General features: G+C 47.4%; 3 protein-coding genes across 3 annotated transcripts in view; 2 read left to right on the forward strand and 1 right to left on the reverse strand.

The window, feature by feature from the left end:
- LOC128459130 (myosin-10) overlaps window positions 1-210 on the forward strand; it is a 40,195-nt gene extending 39,985 nt beyond the window's left edge. Inside the window, exon 40 of the mRNA XM_053444233.1 lies at window positions 57-210. Within this exon, the coding sequence (XP_053300208.1) occupies window positions 57-210 (154 nt within the window). The remainder of the gene's footprint in view (window positions 1-56) is intronic.
- Window positions 211-2,580: 2,370 nt separating this feature from the next.
- On the forward strand, window positions 2,581-3,658 carry LOC128458762 (serotonin N-acetyltransferase-like). Its single transcript, XM_053443731.1, has 3 exons — window positions 2,581-2,734; window positions 3,044-3,198; window positions 3,290-3,658. Exons 1-3 carry the CDS (start codon window positions 2,581-2,583, stop codon window positions 3,656-3,658), a joined length of 678 nt encoding a protein of 225 aa, XP_053299706.1.
- Window positions 3,659-6,570: 2,912 nt separating this feature from the next.
- LOC128458700 (envoplakin) lies at window positions 6,571-20,011 on the reverse strand. The gene is made up of 22 exons (XM_053443650.1): window positions 19,834-20,011; window positions 16,744-16,843; window positions 16,475-16,629; window positions 16,259-16,382; window positions 16,036-16,167; window positions 15,911-15,952; window positions 15,622-15,783; window positions 15,259-15,366; window positions 15,079-15,174; window positions 14,882-14,992; window positions 13,571-13,717; window positions 13,318-13,472; window positions 13,129-13,226; window positions 12,758-12,930; window positions 12,462-12,640; window positions 12,039-12,177; window positions 11,744-11,937; window positions 11,499-11,649; window positions 11,309-11,392; window positions 10,634-10,771; window positions 10,456-10,548; window positions 6,571-10,342 (listed from the first exon to the last, which is right to left on the reverse strand). The coding sequence occupies exons 1-22, from the start codon at window positions 19,872-19,874 to the stop codon at window positions 6,845-6,847; spliced, it is 6,120 nt and encodes a 2,039-aa protein (XP_053299625.1). The 5' UTR covers window positions 19,875-20,011; the 3' UTR covers window positions 6,571-6,844.
- Window positions 20,012-21,902: the final 1,891 nt, after the last annotated feature.

The following is a 21,902-nucleotide window of genomic DNA, read 5'->3' on the forward strand; positions in this document are numbered from 1 at the left end:
TATCACTTCCAGGTTCTGCTCTGTGTTCTCACCCTCGTTCTCTCCCGCTCCTGCAGGCGCGTCGGCCCCATCAGCTTCTCCTCCAGCCGCTCGGGCCGGCGCCAGCTGCAGGTGGAGGGCACCTCCTCGGACCTGGTGTCTGACGACGAGCTGGAGAACAAGATAACCGACAACAACGCCAACGAGACGCCGGCCCCCCAGCCGGAGTAGAAGAGCCGAGGCCTCCACTGTGGCTCTTCCATTCACCCCCCGTCACCTCTCAGCTCGCACAGAATTACCCAGAAACTCCCAGGCTTTAATGAGCCCCCCCCCGCCCTCCAGCCGCTCCAGCACTTAATGAACAGCCCCTGCAGACGTGCTCTCTCCACACCGCACACAGCATGATCTCACCAAGAACCCCCCCCCCCCGTATTCCTGACCCTCAAACCCTAAACCTTTGGCAGACACCAGCAGTTGGACCTCCAACGCTTCCCTTCTTTGCCTTACCCCCCCCCTCCAGGAGCCCTAAACCCCTTTGAGCACACGTTAGAAGTGAGTGAATCTGATCCAGAGTCAGGAGGATAATTATCCGAATGCTGATTTCCCGACATTGTGATTATCTGAAAGGAAAAAGGACGAAAGCAGACGACCTTCAGACTCTATTCTTCCATCGAATCCGCTGCAGTTTGTGCATCGTATGAATTTAGTTTTGTTAGTGGACCTGTAGCTGAATAGTGTTTCTCCTCAGTCCTCTGCCAGGATTGTTTCGCTTGCCTTTAGAAACGTGGCTGTGCGCCGCCTCGTTGCCTCAGTGCTACTCTGACCAGTGTGTGTTTCCTCTCACGTTCGACAGTGGGTCAGTGTTGACTTGTAATTATTCACATACGAGTGCTGCTCGCTCTCTTCTTCTGCTCCTGCTTCTCTTTCTGTGCCTTTTCACCCACTTGAAGCCCATTAACGCCACGTATACTGTTCACATACTGAACCGTGCGTCATATCGTGAAGCTATTTTCATAAAAGATTCATACATTTTGCATATGAAACGAAATATTAGCGGGGAAACCTTTTTGATTTTTCTTTGATTTCTCTGGTTGCGTCCTGCAGCTTTGACCGTGTGTTACAGTGATGATTGACATGTGGAACCGTCGGGGATCCTTTGTAGATGGGTGCTACGACTTTTCTTATTAATACCTTTTATACTTGTTGAGTTATCAAGATTTAAAAAACAAACCCATAGCTGTATTTATATCTCTGCTATTGTATACAGTGCGAACTCCATTCATATTTCAAAATGCTCAGTATTGCACAATGATCGACTGAACCTGTGCTCAGTATCATGACGTGTACAGTTCATGAGATGTTAGAGCGACATAATGCATTAAAGTCTATGGAGCCAATTCAACCCCTTTGTTTCTTCACTCTTTTGTTATTTAGCATCGACACAATAACCTTTTTACACCTTTTTCTGATAACTAAAGATTAAATAGTTTATTTTATCATCTCTTGGGTGTTTTTGATTACTTACTTGTACTTTTGATGCTTAAAACTGCAGTTTTCTAGTGACATTTCTTTGCTTTTATCATATTTAAGTGGAGTTTTGCTTGTTTACTTTATTTTTACATCTTTTGGGATCTGATTACCTCCTCCACCACTGATGGATACATAGAATTATTGAAATCATAAACACTTCATTGAAACCAATGTCATCCAGCCATTCAGACGCTGCTGCTATAGTCAAAGAACTAGATGTCCAGATGAGTTAGGAACCAAAAGTCTGCTCCTGAGGAACACGAGGCCGAACCCACACGGTCACTTTCTCTCTGAGTGATGTTCTCTCTGTCACTGAGGAGATAAAGAATCTGTAATGCGCCGAGTTGTGGAAACAACTTCTCTAATCCTCCATCATGTGACTCATAGTAATAATCACTTAATAATAAAGAAGCACGAGAGTCATTCCGACCGACCAGTCCGACCTCAAACCTTCACACTGACACAGCTTCCTCAGGTGAGTCTCACCGGGTGGACATCGTCATAATAACTTTATTAATTATATGTTATTTTATAGTGTTTCATATTTATCCTGTAGTTTAAGTTCCCTTTAAATTATTTTACTTATTTCTACATGTGAGAGAAATTTTCCTAACAGGAAATCTGTGCCTGTCACCACATGCAGTTAATTTATAATTACAAATGTCTTCTGATGTCTTGTAAAAAAGTTTAATTATGAGAAATGTGTTATTTATTATTTTATCTAAACTTGCTCCTGAGTCACTGAGCGTCTCAGTCTGTTTTAAAAAAGGTGAAAACCATTTGTCAACTGTGTCTAGAGACAAATAACCGAACCAGACATTGGACACAGTTAATTGCAGGTTTGGGGAAATTGCCGGAAGCAGTTGTGACCTTCATTCATTCACTCACATCCAATATTCAAATGCAAATGAGCTGGTGAATCACCGTGAGGAGAGTTTTCCTATAAATACGGACTCACGCGGTCCTGTTCTCCGCGCAGGGCCTGACGGAGGTGACCCCCTGCGGAGCCACACACACGAGGACAAACAAGGGGTTTTATTTTGAGAGGGAGAAGCTCGTGAGATCGTTGTGATGTCTGTTGTGGGCGCGCAGCCTTTCATCAAACCAATGCAGGCGCTACCGTCCGTGTCCCCCGGGATCCAGCGGAGGCACACTCTCCCCGCGAGCGAGTTCCGACCCCTGAACACGCAAGATGCCATCAGCGTGTTCGAGATCGAGCGAGAAGGTGAGTGATGAATCTTTAACCCGCAAATCTGACGTTTATGCCGCGTAGCAGCGATGGAGCTCGATGCGTAAAAACCACGACACGCGAAGACAAATATGTTTTTTTAATTTAATTTAGTCATTTACAGATTTGTTTATTTGTATGTACTTGTAAGTTAGAATGTGTTGAACTAAAATTCTGCGTTCAGTCACTTGTTCATTGAGGGATTTGCGCTACCTCGGCTGTGCGTAAAAGTTGTGCCAAACCATTTTTGCGCACGGGCCAATCTCCCTCTCTTTCTCTTTCTTTCTTTCTCTCTCTCTGTCTCAGCGTTCATCTCAGTATCCGGAGATTGTCCCCTCCACCTGGACGAGGTGCGTCACTTCCTCACGCTGTGTCCGGAGCTGTCCATGGGCTGGATTGAGGAGGGACGGCTGGTGGCGTTTATCATCGGCTCGCTGTGGGACCAGGACAGACTCACCACAGTAAGACCCCCTGCTTGTCCTCCACCTCTCCACAGTAAAATACAAAACCCTCATCCACTCCACCCACTGACCTCTAACCTCTCTGCTCCAGGACGCGCTGACCCTGCACAAGCCCCGCGGCGCCACCGTCCACATCCACATCCTCGCCGTCCACCGCACCTTCCGGCAGCAGGGCAAAGGTCCCATCCTGCTGTGGCGCTACCTGCAGTACCTGCGCTGCCTGCCCCGCGTGCGCCGGGCGGTGCTGATGTGCGAGGACGCCCTGGTCCCCTTCTACCGCAAGTCCGGCTTCAAGGTGCTGGGCCGCTGCGCCATCACCGTGGGCAGCCTCACCTTCACGGAGATGCTGTACCCGGTCAGCGGCCACGCGTACATGCGCCGCAACTCTGAAGCAATCCGCTTCCCCAATCACCCCCTGACTCTGCCCCTGACAAAGACTGATGAGCATGATGGTGTATGACCAGCTGCTGCTGATGGTTTCAAACCAGTGAAACCAGTGATGTGTGTGAGGGTGTCTTCAGTTCTGCTCTCTCTCTTCTCTGTTGGACTCTTTTGTCCCCTAACCTGAGACTCATCGGTTAATCTCCTGTGAAATTCTCTTTCTGTGTAATAACTATGATAATGATGTGATGTGTAATGTAAACATGACTTTGTTAGACTCTGTTCTGTGAGAGTTGTGTGTTGAACTTACAGGAGCTCCAGTGTTTGTGATGGACATGTGGATTTGTTTAGTAAAGCCGTCTCCTGCTTAGCACCTTTGTGGACTGACGTCAGGAGGCTTTATCTCCACCGCGGCTCCTCCAGCTCTATTAGAGCTTTAGCTGCTAGAGTACTTAGAGGAGGATCCAGAGTCAGTTTGACCTCGTACTCAAACCAGTCCCAGGTTTCTGGTTAGATGATGTTTCAGTTTGTGTTTTGTGAATTATTTTTCTAAGTTTATGTCTGTTCCAGTATCACGATTTCAATAAAAGGTTTTCTACTGGGTTTTTTAAGAGTAAAACAATGAATTGGTTTGATTTGTCCTCTGTCAGACATTCCACCTGTTTGTCCAATCACACAGCTACTGCACATCCTTCTGAATACTTTGTTATACGAGGCCTTTGTGTGGCGTGGTCTCCACAGAGCAGCCGAAGACTCACGCTCTTGACTGGAGCTTTAATCCATGACACATACTCGAGCGTCTAATCCACTAACGAGCCAGGTCGAGCAGCTCTGGCTCCTCTGAAGGTCAAACAGGTCATTTATCAGGTGTCACCTCAAAAAGGATCCAGAACACTGATCAGGATGTAATGAGCACCAGTGCTTAAAGTCTGATTCCAGAATATTTAGACGTCATTTTGTGCTAAATCATTCTCACTCCATCTTATCAATAAAATATCAAGTGTTTCGAAAATATCATTTCAGGTTTTTCATATGTTATTTCTACGAATCTGTGCTTTAATTCTATCATTGTGAATATTTTGGCACTGACATCAAATCTACACATTCTGGATTTAATCAGTTTTATAGAAGATTTCAAATTGACAGATGAAGAACCGGACAAAACAAATGAGGTTCGATAAAACTGAAATGAAAAGTTATAAAAAAAAATAAAAAGAACAATAAATAGAAGAAATGGGCTGGGGGTTAGATTTAGGGTTTGAGTTGGGGTTAGGTGTTGTGTTTGTTATCATGGTGTTAACACAACTTGTCTTTATTTATATATCCATTTTCAATAAGAGCGATAAAGTCTGGATCATTGTTTTTCCCATAAATCAGTGAATGATGGTCCCTGCTGCTGGTGTTGTCGTTTGAAGAGGGAGGAAACGGGGGCGGGGCCACTGACCAGCGGCACTCTAACCACCAGCTGTTGACATGATTGCAGAGCAGGTTGCACAGGAGGCCTCGTCATCATCATTCATGGAGAGAGGAAATGTGCACGTGCTCATTGTGAAAAAGGTTTTCAACCACCGGCATGATGACAATAATAATAATCCATCGAGACAAAGAGAAGCCGCCAATTATCACGTACATCACAGGTCCAGTCAGAGGAGCTGTTTGTGTTTCTGTGACCTGTGCAGATGTTTTACTGGTGGTTCTCCAGGCTGTTCAGCATCATCACCCTCACTTTGGCCTCCACATTAAAAGCACAACCCCACCTCTGTGTGAGATGACACCAGAGAACATCCTTCAGGCTTCTCTCTCCTCCAGACGCAGGGTTCGGCCACTTCAGCCTCCAGACAGGCTCATGTGCAGTAATCCCACAAAGTCCTCTCCGTCACCGGGTAATCTGTCAGACTCCTCCAATCTGAGAGGCAGCAAGTCCCTGCATCAACCTCCTTCACTGCCCCCCCGCTGTGAGGGTCAGGTGGAATGTTTCAGACAATGACCCGACCGCGATCACCTTGGTTTTCCTCAGAACATTTAACGGTGGTCATTTCACAACACAGTATATTCTACTTATTAATTTATACTTTATTAAACCAGCAGATATGATAACGCTTCTTTCAGGGACTCCTCGACACCATGAAGTAAAAAAGTTTCAAATATAAAGACGATCAGGGACAAATAACACATAAACATGAGGAGCCAGATTAAACTGGTCCTGATGCCATTGTTATTACATTTCCTAAATATTATTAACTGTTTTATGATCTCTTTCACTTTCACATCATTTTGTTCATTCTCTTATTTTATATCCAAAGGCTGTTTTGAAAGCCTACAGTCTATGTTTGAAAGGTGTAATATAAAAAACTTTATTATGAATGTTAACAATGTTTTTATTGTTACTACAGTTGTTTAGTTGTTTTTTCAACATCCACGTGGCCGTTTGTTGGACACGTGCCTCGTCCATGCAGACGCAGGAGTGTGACCTTCTTAAACTTAGCACACTGGTGCGTGAGTCATATTTAATCTGTTCTTTTAATCCATCATTTCCAAGCATTGGACTCGTCGGGGTTTACGAGCATCGAACAGCTTTGTTGACATGAGGTACAGTGTTAGAGACATGCAGGTGACTCACCGTCTAACGGAGGAAGTCGTGATCGGGACATTTTTATAGTTTATAAAAAGTTCAGTTTATATAAAGGACAATAACTGGCATTGACAGGAATGTTATCAGTATGTTGACAAATTCAAATAATGACAAATGGGAAGTTATGAATTATAATTCGTCTGGAAGAATGAATATGATATGACTGGAAAACCTCGACACAATTGTTGAGCTGTTTGACTTAAAACCACTGAAGTCAACCTGATGGTGGCGCTAGAGGAACAGTCAGGGATCACCAACCCTAAGCAGCTGTGCAGAATTTACATAAGTGATTTGCACTGAATAAGTAAATAGAGAGAGAGAGAGTAAATATTTGAAATAAGAAGAGAGAACCATGGGTGTGAACTTTGTGGAGTTTAATAAGAACTCGCTGAGGAGGTACTTTGACAAAGCTGAGAAAACAAAACAATACATATAAAACATTTCCCCCATTTTTACAGAAAATCCAAAACAGGAAGAACCAACAAAATAGAAGATCCACCAAAAATTTAATGTTTTTTTGTTTTCAAAAGTGTGAGACCATTTAAAATGTTTCATCTATTTCTTTACATGTACATGTTTTGATGTTCGGCCTCTAGCAACAGCGGTTGTGTAACATCTCAATCAAGCTGCTTGCTAAAATCGGTTGAATTTGTAGCTGGAGTATGACGGAGTGGTCCCGGCGTCTGTGGAGGCGGCAGGAAGCAGCAGGAGCCCGGTGCTGACGTCTCTCCGGCACCGATCCATCGCCTGCTTGTAGGTCAGCTTCTTTTTGGTGATGGGGTCCACCAGCTCCTTCGTGTGCGAAGACTCGTCCTGCAGCTCACCGGCAGTTTTGCTGTCGATTAATTTGTTGGCGAGAGCTTCTTTGATAGTGAGGCGACCGGCTCTGCTGGGATCCACCAGTCCGCCGGTCAGGTACTGGGCCTCCATGTACCTTCTGGCATTCTCTTTGGGCATGTAGCCTTTCTGCGCTGCCGGTCCTACCGCGAGCCGGACTTTGGTGACAGGATCCTCGACTCCAGTGAAGGCTTTCTGGGCATTCAGAAGCTTGTACAGGTGACTCTGGTCAATGAGACCAGTTTCAACTGCCTTGTGGACGGACAGCTTGTCCTTTTTGGTGAGATCTACAATTCCTCCGGAGGCTGCCTGGGCCTCGAGCAACTTCAGAGCTGTATCCACATCTATGAGATTGCGGGTGAGAGCGCTCCTCACCGACATGCGGCTCTCGGTGGTGGTGTCAAAAATACCGGAGATTGGAAAATATTCATCGCCTACGGAGGCGACGGGAAGAGAAGCAGAGAGGTTGTTGGAACTGCCGCTGAGGTGGCTGTTGAGGCTGGTGTAGGAGGTGCGCAGAGAGCTTGGCATGGTGCTCAAGGGAGAGGCTGGAGCGGGTTTAGTGGGTGATCTCGGGGGGGGTAATATCGGTGGAAGGATAGGCGTGTTGGTTTCCCCCGCGACGAGGAGAGCAAACTCGGAAATGGGCATTTTCCGTTCCTTGAAGCGAGCTAGATCGTAGGTGGTCAAGCGACCGTCCCGCAGAGCGTCCTTGACCGAGTACTGCTTCCCGCTCTTCCGATCCTGCAGGATTGTTGTGTCCCCATCCGGACCAGATGAAGTGATTTCCTCCCAGTCGCACTCTAACTCCGCCAGGTGGATGTACTGCTTGCGATCAATCAGCCCCTGCACGTAGGCGTCATAGGGAGACATGTCTTTGCCGGTTTCTGGATCCAGGATGGTGATCTTCGTGGAGAGGTTGGTTTCTCTGGTGTGAGTTTCACTCTGATCCTCGTTCTTGACTCTACTCAGCAGCTCGAGGATGATCTGCTCCCTCTCGTGTATCAAGTCCTTTTCGTTGAGGATCTCTCTCTCCAGCCGTTGTACCTCAGAGGACGACTTGATACTCCTTTGCCGTGCGTACTGGGTTTTCTCACTAATCAGCTTGGTTTGCTGCTGGAAGGTCATGCTGATGGTCTGTTTCTGAGACTCCAGCATTTTGAGCTGCCTGAGAAGATCCTCTTTCTCCCTCTGGAGAGCATCTCTGTTGGCGATGAGAGACCTCTCCTCCTGGGAGGTCACAGAAGTTGAAGTCTGTATATGAACAAATTTGATGTTGATGTTCTGAACATTATCTTCCAGGTCCCGTCTGAGATTCCTCTCCTGGGTTACCAGCTCTCTGAGATGATCCCTCTCGGCCTCCAGCACTGGGTCTTTCTCTACACGCACAACTTCTCGGTAAACAACCTTCTCCAATGACTTTTCCTTTTTCAGGAGTTCCAGTTTGACCCTCAGGTTGCGTATTTCTCTCTCCAGGCGGTTGATGTTGTTGCCCTCTGTCTCCATGTCAACACGAATACCATCGGTGAGCTTCTCCAGCTTTAAATCCCTCTCCACTTTCAGCACCTCCTCGATGATGATCTTTTCCTCAATGGGTGCTGGAGCGTTTTCCAGCTCAAGGATGCGAGATCTGATCTGCCTGAGCTCCGACTCCACTTGAATCTTCCTCTGACGATCATCCATCTGAGCCAGAGAATTCTCCTTGTCCTGAATCAGGGATCTGAGCTGTCTGACTTCTAACTCAAGCTTCCTACGAGCTTTCAACTCATCATCCAGGTTCTTGTTCAACCTTTCGTGGTCCAGGATCTGCTTGGGGTCCTTCTGAAGACGCACCACCTCCTGCATTAGGATCTTCTCCTCTGGCTTCTGCCTTTCCAGAGTAATATATTGGTTCTGCAGTTCAAAGAGACACTCCTCCACACTGCGACGCTGCTGAATCTCTTCTCTAACATTCCTCCGAAGCCTGTCAGCCTCTTTCTCCAAAAGAGGATCATCCTCGTATTTGATGACCTCTTTAGTCACCAGTTTCGTCTCCACTTTGGATTTTTCCGCTTTCAGCTCATCTCTCTCTTTGCGTAGGCGGGCTAGCAGCTCCAGGGTGGTGGTGCAGTTGAGTTGCAGACGGGAGACTTGCTTGCCGAGCCTTTGCAATTCCCTCACAACCTCTGGGCTTTTCTCTTCCTTGATCACCTCTTGGGTCACCTCCTTGTACTCCACTTTGGGTTTCTGAGTGCGCTGAGCAGTTAGAGCGGTCGTCACTGTGGTGGTTTCTATTTCCGTATTGGTGCGGTTTCTGCTGGAGTCCTGCAGCTCTTTCCTGAGACGCAGCAGCTCTACTTCAGTCTCAGGATCGACTCTGTAGATCTCATTGATGATCTCTTTGACCTCGACCTTTTGCTTGAGCCTGTCCAATTCCCCGTAGCGCCGCTGAAGGGTTGTCAAGTCCTTGATCAAGATCGTATTCTCATCTTTCTCCTCTTCTAAGGCCGTTCGTAGTTTCTTCGACTCCTCCAGCAGTTTGGGGTCTTGCTGGATTTGCTTCACCACCTTGGTGACTATCTTTGGTTGGATGGTGGGAATGACCCTCTCCAGTGTGTTGATCTGGCTCCTCGTGCTAAAAATGTCATCGTTTAGCAACTTGCACCGAGATTCCTCCTCCGCAATATCCCCCTGGAATATGTAAACGGATCTCAACATCTCCGGATCCTTTTCAAGCCTCACGACCTCCTTCTTGACGATCGTCTCCTTGATTTTCTGTTGCTGCTGAGACAGAAGTGTGAGCTCGGTTTTCACCTGAACTCTTTCAGTATCTCTTGTTTGTGCCTCCATCTTTATCCTCTGCATCTCCTCTCTGATCTTGGCTTCCTCTTTATCAAGCTGCGGGTCTCTCTCGTACTCAGTCACTACCTTGGTCACTAGTCTAGGTTCGATCTTCAGCAGCTGTCTTTCCAGACTGATAACCCTCTCGTTCATGAATTCGATCTCTGTGTAGGTACTTGATCTCTTAAAAGTTTCCTCCTGGATGCGCTTCTTCAGGGATTCCAGTTCCATCTCCAGTTTGGGCTCACGATAGTACTGCACCACCTCCCTCTCCTCCAGCCTCTCCACTCCTCTCCTGTTCCTCAGGGACACAAACCTCAGGCGGTACGTTTCCAGGTCTCTTTCCGCATGTACGCGACGAGCCACTTCCTCACTGAGCTCCTTTTTCAGAATATCACTTTCCTTCAGGTCCTGCCTGTCGCTCTGTAGCTGCATCTGCTGACTGCTGACGACCTGACTGACCTTCTCTTCATTCTGAAAGAACAAGGGAAAGAGAAGGTCACTGACTAGGAAGTGTTTGCGTGGATCATCGTATGATGTACTGTGTCATGACTGTTGTTGATAGATCTACTCCAGCTTCATCATACCCTGGCTTTTATGCTCTTCGCCATCCCCAGCTGGTTGAGTCGCTCGTTGTTCTCTGCCGACACCTCAGAGAAAAGGTTCAGTAGATCTTTTTCCTTTGGAGGAAGCACAAGACAAAATTAGTTGAGACGCTAATTGTTGACCTAAGCTTCATCCGGGGGGACTTGTCCACCACCTCACCTTCCTCTGCACAGCCTGAGCCATAGTGGAGGTGGGACGTTTCTTAGCAATCGGTTCGTCATCGTCATCATCCTCCTCGTCATCATCATCGTCATCATTGAGAGTGCTTCGGTAAGAGTTTGACCTCATCTCGTACTCCTGAAAGGAAACATGTTTTTACATCATGTGGCTGCAAATGGTGAATGAAAAGCATCAGAGGCGTAAGGGACACTGTGTGTGTGTGTGCCGTTTACACTCTAATCAGGCAAAGCTAACGATTTATATGTTAATGATACCATTTACAATGCAACATTTATACCATATGATTGTAAAGTATTTGTTTATAAAGATAAGCTTTAGATTCTGTCTTTAATCTCATTGGTTGCAGAAGTTAATGCATTTTTACACAACTTGACGTCTAAATTTAGCTCCAGGGCTCCAACAGGCGGATCCTTCCTGGCCCCACCTTTCCTAGAATTCATTTTGCTTTGTTGACAAACTGGTTTTCAAAGAGATAACATAAAATCCTTGAGTATCACAACGCAACTCATTCGGAAAGCTAACGGTAAACACTTCAACAAAAACCAAAGGTGCATTAGAACGTTTTCTTCATTTTGAACTGCAGCTCTGTTGCATGAGAAGACATCGTGGAAGCTGTCAACCTCTGAAGTAATGATCGCACCAGGTCACACTCACATTTAAGACGTTCTGCAGATCAAAGGAAAGATCCCTGACTCGATCCAGATCCCCGGATTTCTTCTTGATGTCCTCCATCACTTTCTGAACAAGGGACACAGTTTAATGAGACAAAGCAGTTTGATACGTCACAGTTCAACAGTCTGTTTGAGTTGGTTTATAGATATATATATTAATTATGACCACTCACCTTCTGAGAGTTCTGCTTGGCTGTTATCTGCATCACGTCGTCCGTGGGTTTGATCGCGTTATTGGGCAAATTAACCAGGAAGAAATCCAGCGACTGACAGGCGTTCTGGAAATTTTGGTTTTTGTTGTTTGCTTCCTGTAGGAGAGCGGACCTGAAGAACAAACAGAGAACAAACACTCATCAGGAAAGATAAATAAAGAATAAAAAAAAACATACAGGCAAACAAATCTGTCCCCCCCCCTCACCTGTCTTGGAGCTGGTTGCTGACGTTGGCGTAACGGTTCTTCAGGCGTTTCACCTCGTTCTCCTGCCGGTGGATGTCGGGACAGTATTCGTTGAAGCTCTTCTGCAGCGAGTTGCACGCCTGCTCCGTCAGGTCCAAGTCTTTGCCTAATTTATCCAACTCAGGTTTCTTCGAGGCCACATCCTTACGTATAACCTGTTTGACGACACAAAGGAGAAGGCAGAGATATAGAGTTAAACAACACATGGGACATTAAATGTTCTGAGCCTGTGACTGAGATGTTTCTCTGCTCGTACCTGCAGCTGCTGCTGGCGACTCGGGAGGACGTTGGGTTGGTCCATGAGGACGCCATCTTTAGCGAGCTGGTCCTCGAACCCGGAAACAGAGACCTCCCCCTTCTGTAGTTGTTTTTCCAGGAACATGGAGGCTGAAGCTCTGGGGAAAGCAGAGAGATAATAAAATATAAAAGGATTTCAAACTGAAGGACATATTTCAAGGATGTGTTATAGGTCTGGGAAGAGCCCATTATATACTGGTGCAGATCAGGGAACAGATCCAGGAATTATTTATCACTTTCTTTGACATTTTCTCAGACTCTCAGGGAATAATTCCTGGATCTTGCTGACAGAATAAACGAACTAATTTCTAAGTGTGTGAAATCAGTGAATTGATTGAATTCAAATGGGAGGTACTGAGTTCTAGTTCTACACTGATCTTACTTCTTCTCATAAAGACCCATCAGGGTGTTGATGTTGTTGATCTTATTATTGACAGCGGTGAATTTAATGGGCAGGGTGGAGGAGATGGGTCCCAAGGGTTTCGTGGCCAGCACCGGCTCCATCTCTCTCTGAACCCTCGACTTCTCCGACTCCAGCTTCCTGAGGCTCAGAGAGCATTTCTGAAAGGCAAAGAGAGAAGACGTCACTGACACGTCTGAACACGCTGAGGACCAATATTCAGATATGATTATGAAACCTAGGCGATGACATAAGAGCGTAATGTTGTCGGGTTTCACCTCATGCTCTTGGAGCCTGTTTGCCAGGTCTTGTGTGGGGTTGCGGTTGTCGAGCGGGGCCCTCAGGCGGCTCAGGATTTCCTTCTTGAGCTTGTCCAGGTCTTCGTTGATCCGGTCTAAGTCCCCGGCGAGCTGCGCAGCTTTGGGACTTTCTGGAACACTTTGCACGGCGGCTGAGGACGAGCACAAAACAGTTCTACATCGGAAAGTTCGGAAAGGAAGAGTGTGCTCCAGGTATAACTCATGTTGGGGGGGCAAAAGCAATTCCTCATAACACAAATCAATACATTTTAAGGGGAAGACAGGTTTTGAGGTTATGTTAAGGTTGTGTGTCTGTGTGTGTGTGTGTGTGTGTGTGTGTCTCCTCTCACCAGCCTTCTGAGGACGAATCCCCTCCACAGGTTGAGTCCTCAGTGAGCTCATTAATCCAGATCTACGATTCTTCAGGTCCGTCAGTGCTTTGTCCAGACTGAGCACACAAACACACACACACAGACACACACTCGTCAGTCACAGGATTATTACCTTGTGAAGTTAAGTTGTGTTTCCACATTTCTTACCTGTTGAACTTCTCCAGGGACTCGGGGTCGGGCGGTGGGATCATGAAACACGCCCCGGGAAGCGTCTTGATGCGTCCGCTGCTCGTCTGCAGCTTCCAGTCCTTGTTGTCAGAGTTTGACTTCAGGATGAGCTGGTCCCCACGACGCACGGTGTCCTGACACACAACAGAGAACACACACAACGAGGAGGACATGATGAGAGGGAACATGTGTGAAGGGCCCAAGTGGTTGTGTGTGATTGATCCCCTCCTACCTCCTCGTCGGCCCAGTCACACAGCGACACCACCGCTATGGGTTTGGTGGGCGCGGTGCGTCGTAGCTTCAGGGGCCACACTTTGCCGCTGGTCTCCCTGAGGGACGCCAGGCGCTGCTCGTTCCTCTTCACCGCCGGCTCGTCTCCCTGGAGGTACCAGGGAATTAGAATGAGAGGGCCGTCCACTGACCAGCAGGTCGGCGGTTCGATCCCCAGGCTACTCTAGTCAAGATACTGAAACCTAAGTTACCACTGATGGTTGTGCTGGTGGAGTAAAAGTACTTTAACGCAGTATATTTACCATTTAGAGCAACATAAGCAGATATTGTTATCAGAGCAGGTTGAAGTGTTTCTGCTGATCTTACACAAAGTCCAGATACCAGGTCTGACCTGTGCCCTCGCCCCCCCACCCACCCACTACACACAAAGCCCTTACAAATCAAGCTCCTTCACATGTTTAAGACTTCATGACACACACTAAGGAGCGTCCCTGGCTCTTCAGGGTCGTGACCCGAGGACCTGTTTGTTTACCCATCCCTTATCTTTACCGCCTTGCTGGAGCCGATCCCATCTGATACTGGGTGAGAGGTGGCGTAGACCCTGGGCCGACACACAGGTGTGTGTTTAATGGTTGTGTAGTTTCACAGATGTGTGTATTCCAGATACGTGGACTTAAACCTGCTGCTGCTGATAGTTTTATTAATGATGAGGTGAGCATGAGGCTGTGGTGACGGATGTGACAGAGACTTAATTATAGTCTCTCTCTCTCTCTCTCTCTCTTTTATAATCACTATGTCTACACTGAAGAATCTTTAAATTTATTTATAACTCCGACTTGAGGTTAATTCCACAAACCATCTCTTAAACTCTTTAGACAAACTCAATCTGAAAAAGTTAAAATGACAAAAACCTGCTTTTCAGACAAGTCGCCCATAAAAACTACTGAAACTGAACAAACAGTGTGTGTCAACACGAGGGGGAGGAGCCTGGTTGTTGCTATAAAAACGAGTTGAACTGAACAAGTCACTTTTCACACACAGGTTTGCTCAGTTCTCCTTATGAGGACTTATCATTGCGTTCTATTCACTGTGGAACGTCTGAAGAAAACCTGAATCTTCACAATGAGCATCTGACCCCTGACCTTCACCAACCATCCATTATCTATACTTGCTTTGAGGCCAGCACCACCACCACCACCACCACCACCACCACCACCACCTCATCAGGACCTGTTAAAAACACGGTGTTCCGACCCCTTGGAGACTCGCCCCCTTCCCACAGAAACCCTGACGTTGTGAAACCTCGTTGTACCTCCAGTGCGAGCAGGATCTCATGGTTGCTCTTCTTGGTCAGAGCCTTGGGGTCCATGTTGGAGTTGAGTCTTTCCATGGACTCGGCGAGCGTCTCTGCATCCAGCTGGAACTGCAACAACAGACAGGAGGTGAAGGATTTAGCAGAAGAAGGTTGTGGGGGTCGGAGGCAGCGGGGGGGCGTCGCAGGTCCTCTACCTTCTTGTAGTCCTCGATGTTGTCCAGGTGTGTTTCCTGAGCCAGACACAGGTTGAGGAAGGATTGCCACTCGCTCTGCACAGCTTCTCTGTGAGCCTGAAGAAAACAAACGTCTTCAGCTCAGTTTAACAGGTGCTGGTGTTGCTCTGTGGGGAAGATGCTCCTGTGTGACCTGCTCACCTTGATGGTTGGGGTTCCAGGATGATTCTTCTCAACCAGACGATCTCCCACGTCGTGCAGCTCGTTGATCTCTCTCTCATGAGCGAGCAGCCCATTGTTTTTGAATTTCTATGCAAAAGAATAAAGAGGGACAAAGGAAACATGACATAGTGTTTGAAGTATTCAAATACATTTTTCCCAGTAGCTGAGCAGTTGCTCTGTGCTCTAGTGGTTTCACCAGTTTGATCCCTCGCTGGCGCTGCTGGGACCAGGAGGATTCTGCCTGAAGACTAACTGTACAAACACAGTTGTAATGTTCCTCTGGTCTAAATCTCTCCCTTCAGAGGAAATCTCCACCACCTGTGCAGCAGCCGGGCCCCTCACCTCGTACTCGGTGCGGACCCCCCGGGGGTCCACCATGCGGTCGCTCCAGTCCCTCTGGAGGATCCTCTCCTGCTGCCCCGACAGGTAGACCAGCTCCTTGCTGCAGCTCTGCATGTAGTCGTACAGAGAGGTCAGGTGGCTGCGCCTCTGCTGGGATTTCTCCTGTAAAACACACACAAGATGCACGTCAGATACACACACCTGTATGTGCACACACAGGCATGAACTCAAACGATCTCCTGCAGACACATTTAAGCCTTGGAGTCAACAAGTGTAGAAAAGAACTCACGTGAACTTTGGCATATTGCTCTTTGAGGGCGGCGTACTGCTCCTGAAACCAGAGGAGAAGAAGAACCGTGACTGACCCTGCTGGTTGTTCTGCAGAATGCACGCACACGCATGTTGTTGTGTTACCTTTGAGTTGGTGGTGCCGGGCTGCAGCTGGACGCCGTAGGCTTCGATCTCCTGGTTCAGGATGTTGTGTTCAGCAATCTGCTTCTCCACATCAGACAGTTTGGGGCCATATGGGCCTGACTTCAGCTGTTTCTGTAAAACATGACACAGCAGAAAACTCTTCAGTCCCTGAGTCAGAAGATCAGTTTCAGATCTTCTCGTGACTGATGTTGCGTCCACTGACCAACTTCTCATCCAGCACAGGACCCCAGCTGATCTTCTGTGCCAGGTCCAGGTCCTGCTTCTCGTCATACAGCTCCCGGTAGGCGGTGCAGTCCTTGGCCCAGCGCTCGTGCAGATTCTTCACACTGAAAACAGGAGGATCAGGAGGTTCAGAGGGTTCTGAGAGGACGTGTGGAGAATAACGTGGGGGTCAGAGTCCCGGCTCGATGAAACTCACTCTCTCTCTATCTCGTGGACCTGTGGGTGCTGGAGCTTCTTGGCTCTGTCCACGTCCATGAAGAGCTCCTTCAGCAGCCGCTCGGCCTGCGTCAGGTCCTCTGCGTTCTCCTTCTGGTGGAGGAGCTGCTGGTGCTTCCGGTCGCGCTCCGCGTCCTGAGGAGCAGCAGGAGCAAGGTGATACTGATGAAACCCTTTCACCTCGGATCAGCTCCATGCACAAACACAAATTACTTGTTTACGTAAACGTCTTCTGATTGTGACTCTTACCAAAGCCAGATGCTCCTCTGATTTCAGGATGTTCTTCTCCACCTGGTCGGCATTCTGCTGCATGCGAGAGATCAGCACGGCCAGGTCGTTGGCCTGAGTCCTGAGAGACAGACGAGGGTCGAACATTAAACTCTGCACAGAAACTCGAGTGATTCACAGAACAAATTCCTAAATAAACGGTTGGAAATGTTGTGTAAATCTATTTCTAGTGTGTTTTAGCTCTTAATTACTTTCCAAGGACATGAATGGAAGGATACTTTTGCAGAAATTAATGTGTAGAATTTGAATTCTAACGAGTACATATCCTATTGGGTAGTTTAGTCTTATTTTAGAAGCTATGAACAATCTTAATATTCAAAGCAACAAGTAGCAAAACATGTCAAATAAATGTCCTGGAGAGAAAACAGTAAAGTGTCTGTGTGTTGTTGTGGGACAGAAGAATCAAGTAGCATCACGTGTACATTTTCATGTTAAGTACAAACACCTTTAAGTCACAGTACTTGAGTTACTTTCACTGGGTTTGTGATGATATTTGTATTAAAACACAGATTTCGTGTCACTCGACCTGAGACATTTGGACACACGAGGAGCGACAGGACAGTAAAGTCAGAGTTTCAGTCGTGAACACTAAACCCTGGGAGACAGACTCGGTGTCCTCGTCTCTCTCTGCCGACCTGTTTGTGTTCTATGACTGTTTGTTCTGTCAAACCCGGCGATGTGATCTGAGAGCCAACTATTCATCCTGGCACACCCTGGTCCAGACCCGAGGGACACATAGTCGACGGGGGAGTGTCGCCTCCCTGCAGCCGCCAAGAATGTGACACAGACATTCCTGCTGAGAGGAATCCAGCTCTTATCAAGATGCAATCAGCCATTACAGCTGATAGTGGGTGGAGGGGCGGGTCCCTTCCTGCACTGACTTCTTTATTGCATCAGTATATTAACTTGAGTTTTGAAACACATCAAAGGTACTTTAACTTTGGGTTCTTTCCATTTTTAACCTTGTTCCAGCCTTTTGGTGAAATAAATATAATTAATCTGTCACAGAATCTGTAATCCATTAATCTGCCACAGAATCTCAAAGTTAATGTAAAACGTTAAAGTGAGAGATTCAAATCTGACACATCACATTAACATTAGTGTTCAGATCCTTTACTCAGAGGTTTCAGCCTCCAGTCTCTTTCAGTGTGGCTCTACAAGCTTTGTACATTTGGATTTTCTGCTGCTCCACGTAACACACACTGTCCCCCCAGAGAGTTTCCACTGGGTTCAAGTCCCGGTTCTGGCTGGAACCACTCAGAGTTCTTATTGTGTAGGGAAGTGAACCGTTGGCCTGGTGTGAAGTTCAGCCTCAGTCTCATCAGACCAGAGAATCTTGTGTCTCACAGTCTGAGAGTCTTTCAGGTCCAGTCCCTCGGCCGTTAAACCCAGACTGATGAAGTCAAGCTTCTTCCTCTGGTGCTTTCTCAACAACTGTTATTGTAACTTAAACTACTCATAGGTCTCTGCATGTAAACTTTGTATTGTTTAATAATGTGAGATTTTAACAATATTTAAGTGAAGACTTCAAAGTAATTCCTCTGGGTTTTCTGCCTCTCATGGACTGTGTTTTATTATTTGTCATTTTAAATGTGTGCTGACTAAAATACAAACATTACAAATAAATAAATCTGAAACAACCGGTCGATCGATGAATAAGTCAGATTTCAGAGAATCTTTGAGTTTGATAATAATTGTTTTATAAAAATGATTTGCTCCTCATTCATCAAATGTTTTAATTGATCATTTATAATTTCATATATATATGAAATAGTTAAAAATCACTATCACTATACTGCATTGACATTAATGAAAGTGTAATAATCTAATGATAAAATGTTTCTGCTTTGAGAACTTAAATACTCTGGTTGTACTTTTGTACTTCAGCATCATTTTGACTGTGAGCTTCTACTTGTAATAGAGTATAGTTACTGTGGGATGTAGTACTTCTACTAAATTAAAGGATCTGAGTACTTCCTCCACCACAGGCTCTTATCTCTGCTGCAGAGGTTCGACACCCCCCCCCCCCCCCCCCCCCACACACACACATTTCCATTCCAGCTCAAGAGTCACAGCACCGATGAAGACAAACACACAAAGCTTGAGGACCCTGCCCTGCCACTCCCTCGTTCCTTCACTGCCTCTGTCACTCAGTCACAATCTCAGGCCTCTGGTTTCATGACGCGCCCACGGAGAAGGAGACCTGATGTTCCACAGCATGCACCCACTTAGTCATACCGAGAGGAGGAAGAGGAGGAAGAGGAAGAGAACTGATGTTCCACAGCATGCACCCACTTAGTCATACCGAGAGGAGGAAGAGGAAGAAGAGGAGGAGGAGGAGGAGGAAGGAGGGCTGAGGTTGCACAACATCTCAGTACAGGACACATTTATTACCCTGTGACACTTCATAAAACAGGATCAATGACAGCGGCTCCACAACCACACACACACACCCACACCCACACACACACAGACACACACAACCCACTGTGCGTTACATTGCATCACAGATATAAAGGCACAGTGTTGACCTGTTGGCTTAATGAGTCACATCAGTGGCCTAATGGGTGTCGGTGCAATTCCGTGAAAACACCCCTTGGACAAAGATACAAATGAATGCAATGTGGTTAAGGCAGGTCGGCAGGTGAGGTGGCATCAGTGAGTCAACAAGAGGAGACTGGAGGGAGGTTCATTCATTCTCCAGCTCCTCCACCTCTCCAAAGAACCAGTGAGAGTCAGAAATCTGTGTTAAATACAGATTCTCTCTCACTGGAGGAACAGTGGTGCTTTCATGTGACACCCGAGGTGCATTGTTTCTGTGGGGGGGGGGGGGGTGGGGGGGGGGGGTTGTGAAGCAGCCGGTCCTGTGCAAACATGACCCGGGAGATAAGTACCCGCATGAAGCAGATTCAGCCCTGAAGCGTGAAAACAACAAAGTGTGAGACAGCAGGAGACAAGAGAGAGTCATTTAAGACGAGGAAACCTGACACACACCCACACAGACACACACACAGACACACACACACACACAGGAAGCTGTCCCAAACTCACTTGCTGATCTTCACTTGAGTGGTTTCCTTAGGCTTCGACATCCTGAGCGTCCAGGCCCGTCCCTGTGATCCGAGTTGTATTTTCTTCCCACTCGCTCTCTCACTCGCTCTCTCACTCGCTCTCTGACTCTCTCCTCCTCTCACTGCTCCCAGTTGCTGGCGGTGTCTCCCCTCCCAGTCAAGTTAAGGAGCGTCCACCTGCCTCGGCTCCTCCCAGAACCAGCAGGTGTGTCGTTGGAGGAGCAGACCGGGCGGACCTGTTCCACTCACGTCCTCTCGCTCTGACTCGATTTTCCTGTGGATCTTCCTCCCTGGATGAGCTCCAGCTCTTTAATGTGGGGTTTTGATCCGGGTACAGGTCGTGACCCCTGAAAGAAAAGTGCCCGATGTGACTTTTTGATGTGTTTGGCTGCAGTTTCTGATCAGTGTTGTTCAGTTTCTGTCTATATTTGAATAACCTGTGAAACTCTGTTATCAGTTGCATGAGGCACAGAACCATATAAAAGCCCTCAGTGCTTTCTGAGTGAAGGAATGTAGCAGAACTCGTCTCGTGGCTGGAAATCAAGACGGAGATCATCACCTGCTCATTTCAACATGACACCGAATGTCTGTCAAGGATTTCATGTGTCGTGTGTCACTTGTGTGTTTGTATAAAACACCTGAAATCAAAGTTCTTACTGGGAAACAGGAACTAAAACCGACCAGGGATGAGAAATCTAAATGTTATTGTGTATTAAGAGGGTTGGGATAGGATTAAAGCCGGTGACACCATCAGTGTCTCACTAATTGGTGGCATCATATGATCAAACTGAAACCTCAAGAACTGGTGCAGCCAGTGGGAGACAGATGATTAATCCCAGTGGCTATCAGACACACACCCTGTGCAGTCACCAGGAGTGAAGGTCTGCGAGAGGAATGCAAACCTCACCTGCTGCAACACAAAAGCCGATAGTGATCGACTGTGCAGTGCTGGCTCAGTGTTCCATGGGTTAGGGTGTGAAGGTTTGTGTTAGGACAAAACCCTCATGTGCTCTATTCTTACTGAAGTGGGTGGGTGGGTGTGGGGGGGCGGGGAGGGGGGGGGGGGCGACGACACACAGCTTCTTTTAACACCTCAGTGGGCAGAAAGAGGCTGAGCATGCTGCTCCGTCTCATGCTTGCTGTGGGTGTGTGTCCAACACACACCCACAGCCGATACGCCTCAAACCCACACAACCGCATACCTGCAGGCGGAGGGAGGGTTGACAGGAGAGAGAGGGAAAGAGTGAGTGACAGCGGTGATAAGTGAGGGAGGCATGGACCTCTCACTCGGCCTTGACCTTTGACCCCCAGCGGCGCTGAGAGCTGCTGGGGGTCAAAGGTCGTGTGAAGTGTGTGTGTCGCTCAGATCCACCTGCTGAGGGTCGACAGCTCCTCTCTCTCCGCTGCTCGAGGACGTGCTGCAGTTAAACTCGACGTGTTTGCGTTGTTGTGTCCTGCCCCTGATTAAACTCCATGTTGTGTAATAAGTGTGAGAGATAAGCCCGGCAGGTGCACGTCTGATCACATGTTGTGGTTCTGCAGTTTCACAAAGGAGCACAGGAACAAGTTGAATCGTACAGAACCAGAATGCTTGAGTGCAGGTAGAGTTCTGAATTATAAAAATAATGAAGATTAACATGTGCGTTTATCCACCGTCCACGTTATCACACACTTCCTACTGTACCTGTCAGAATGGTGCCATCAGCAGCAGGGTGTGGCTCGAGTGTCAGGCAGGGCAGAAACAAGCAATTCTTCTAAAGCCTGAAATGTTGATTGCTCTGGAGTATTTACACAGAGAGCGTTCCACGCATACTTCCACGCTGCTGCTCTGTAAATATGTAGAAAGCAGTTTGAATCGACCGCGCCCACTGTTCCCCTGCAGCTCTGATCTGTAATCAGCAGGAGCCACCGACCCGTCTGTCATCGTACACAAGGTGGAGGTGGAGCAGGTGTAGAGCCTGAGAACCTCCTCCTTTATTCAGTCTAATAACTAAAGACTGGTATCAAACATACGAGTGCTACAGGAGCCTGAGGGTTCAGGGGCCCAGA

This window comes from Pleuronectes platessa, chromosome 16, assembly GCF_947347685.1.
Source record: "Pleuronectes platessa chromosome 16, fPlePla1.1, whole genome shotgun sequence".
NCBI classification, from domain to species: domain Eukaryota; kingdom Metazoa; phylum Chordata; class Actinopteri; order Pleuronectiformes; family Pleuronectidae; genus Pleuronectes; species Pleuronectes platessa.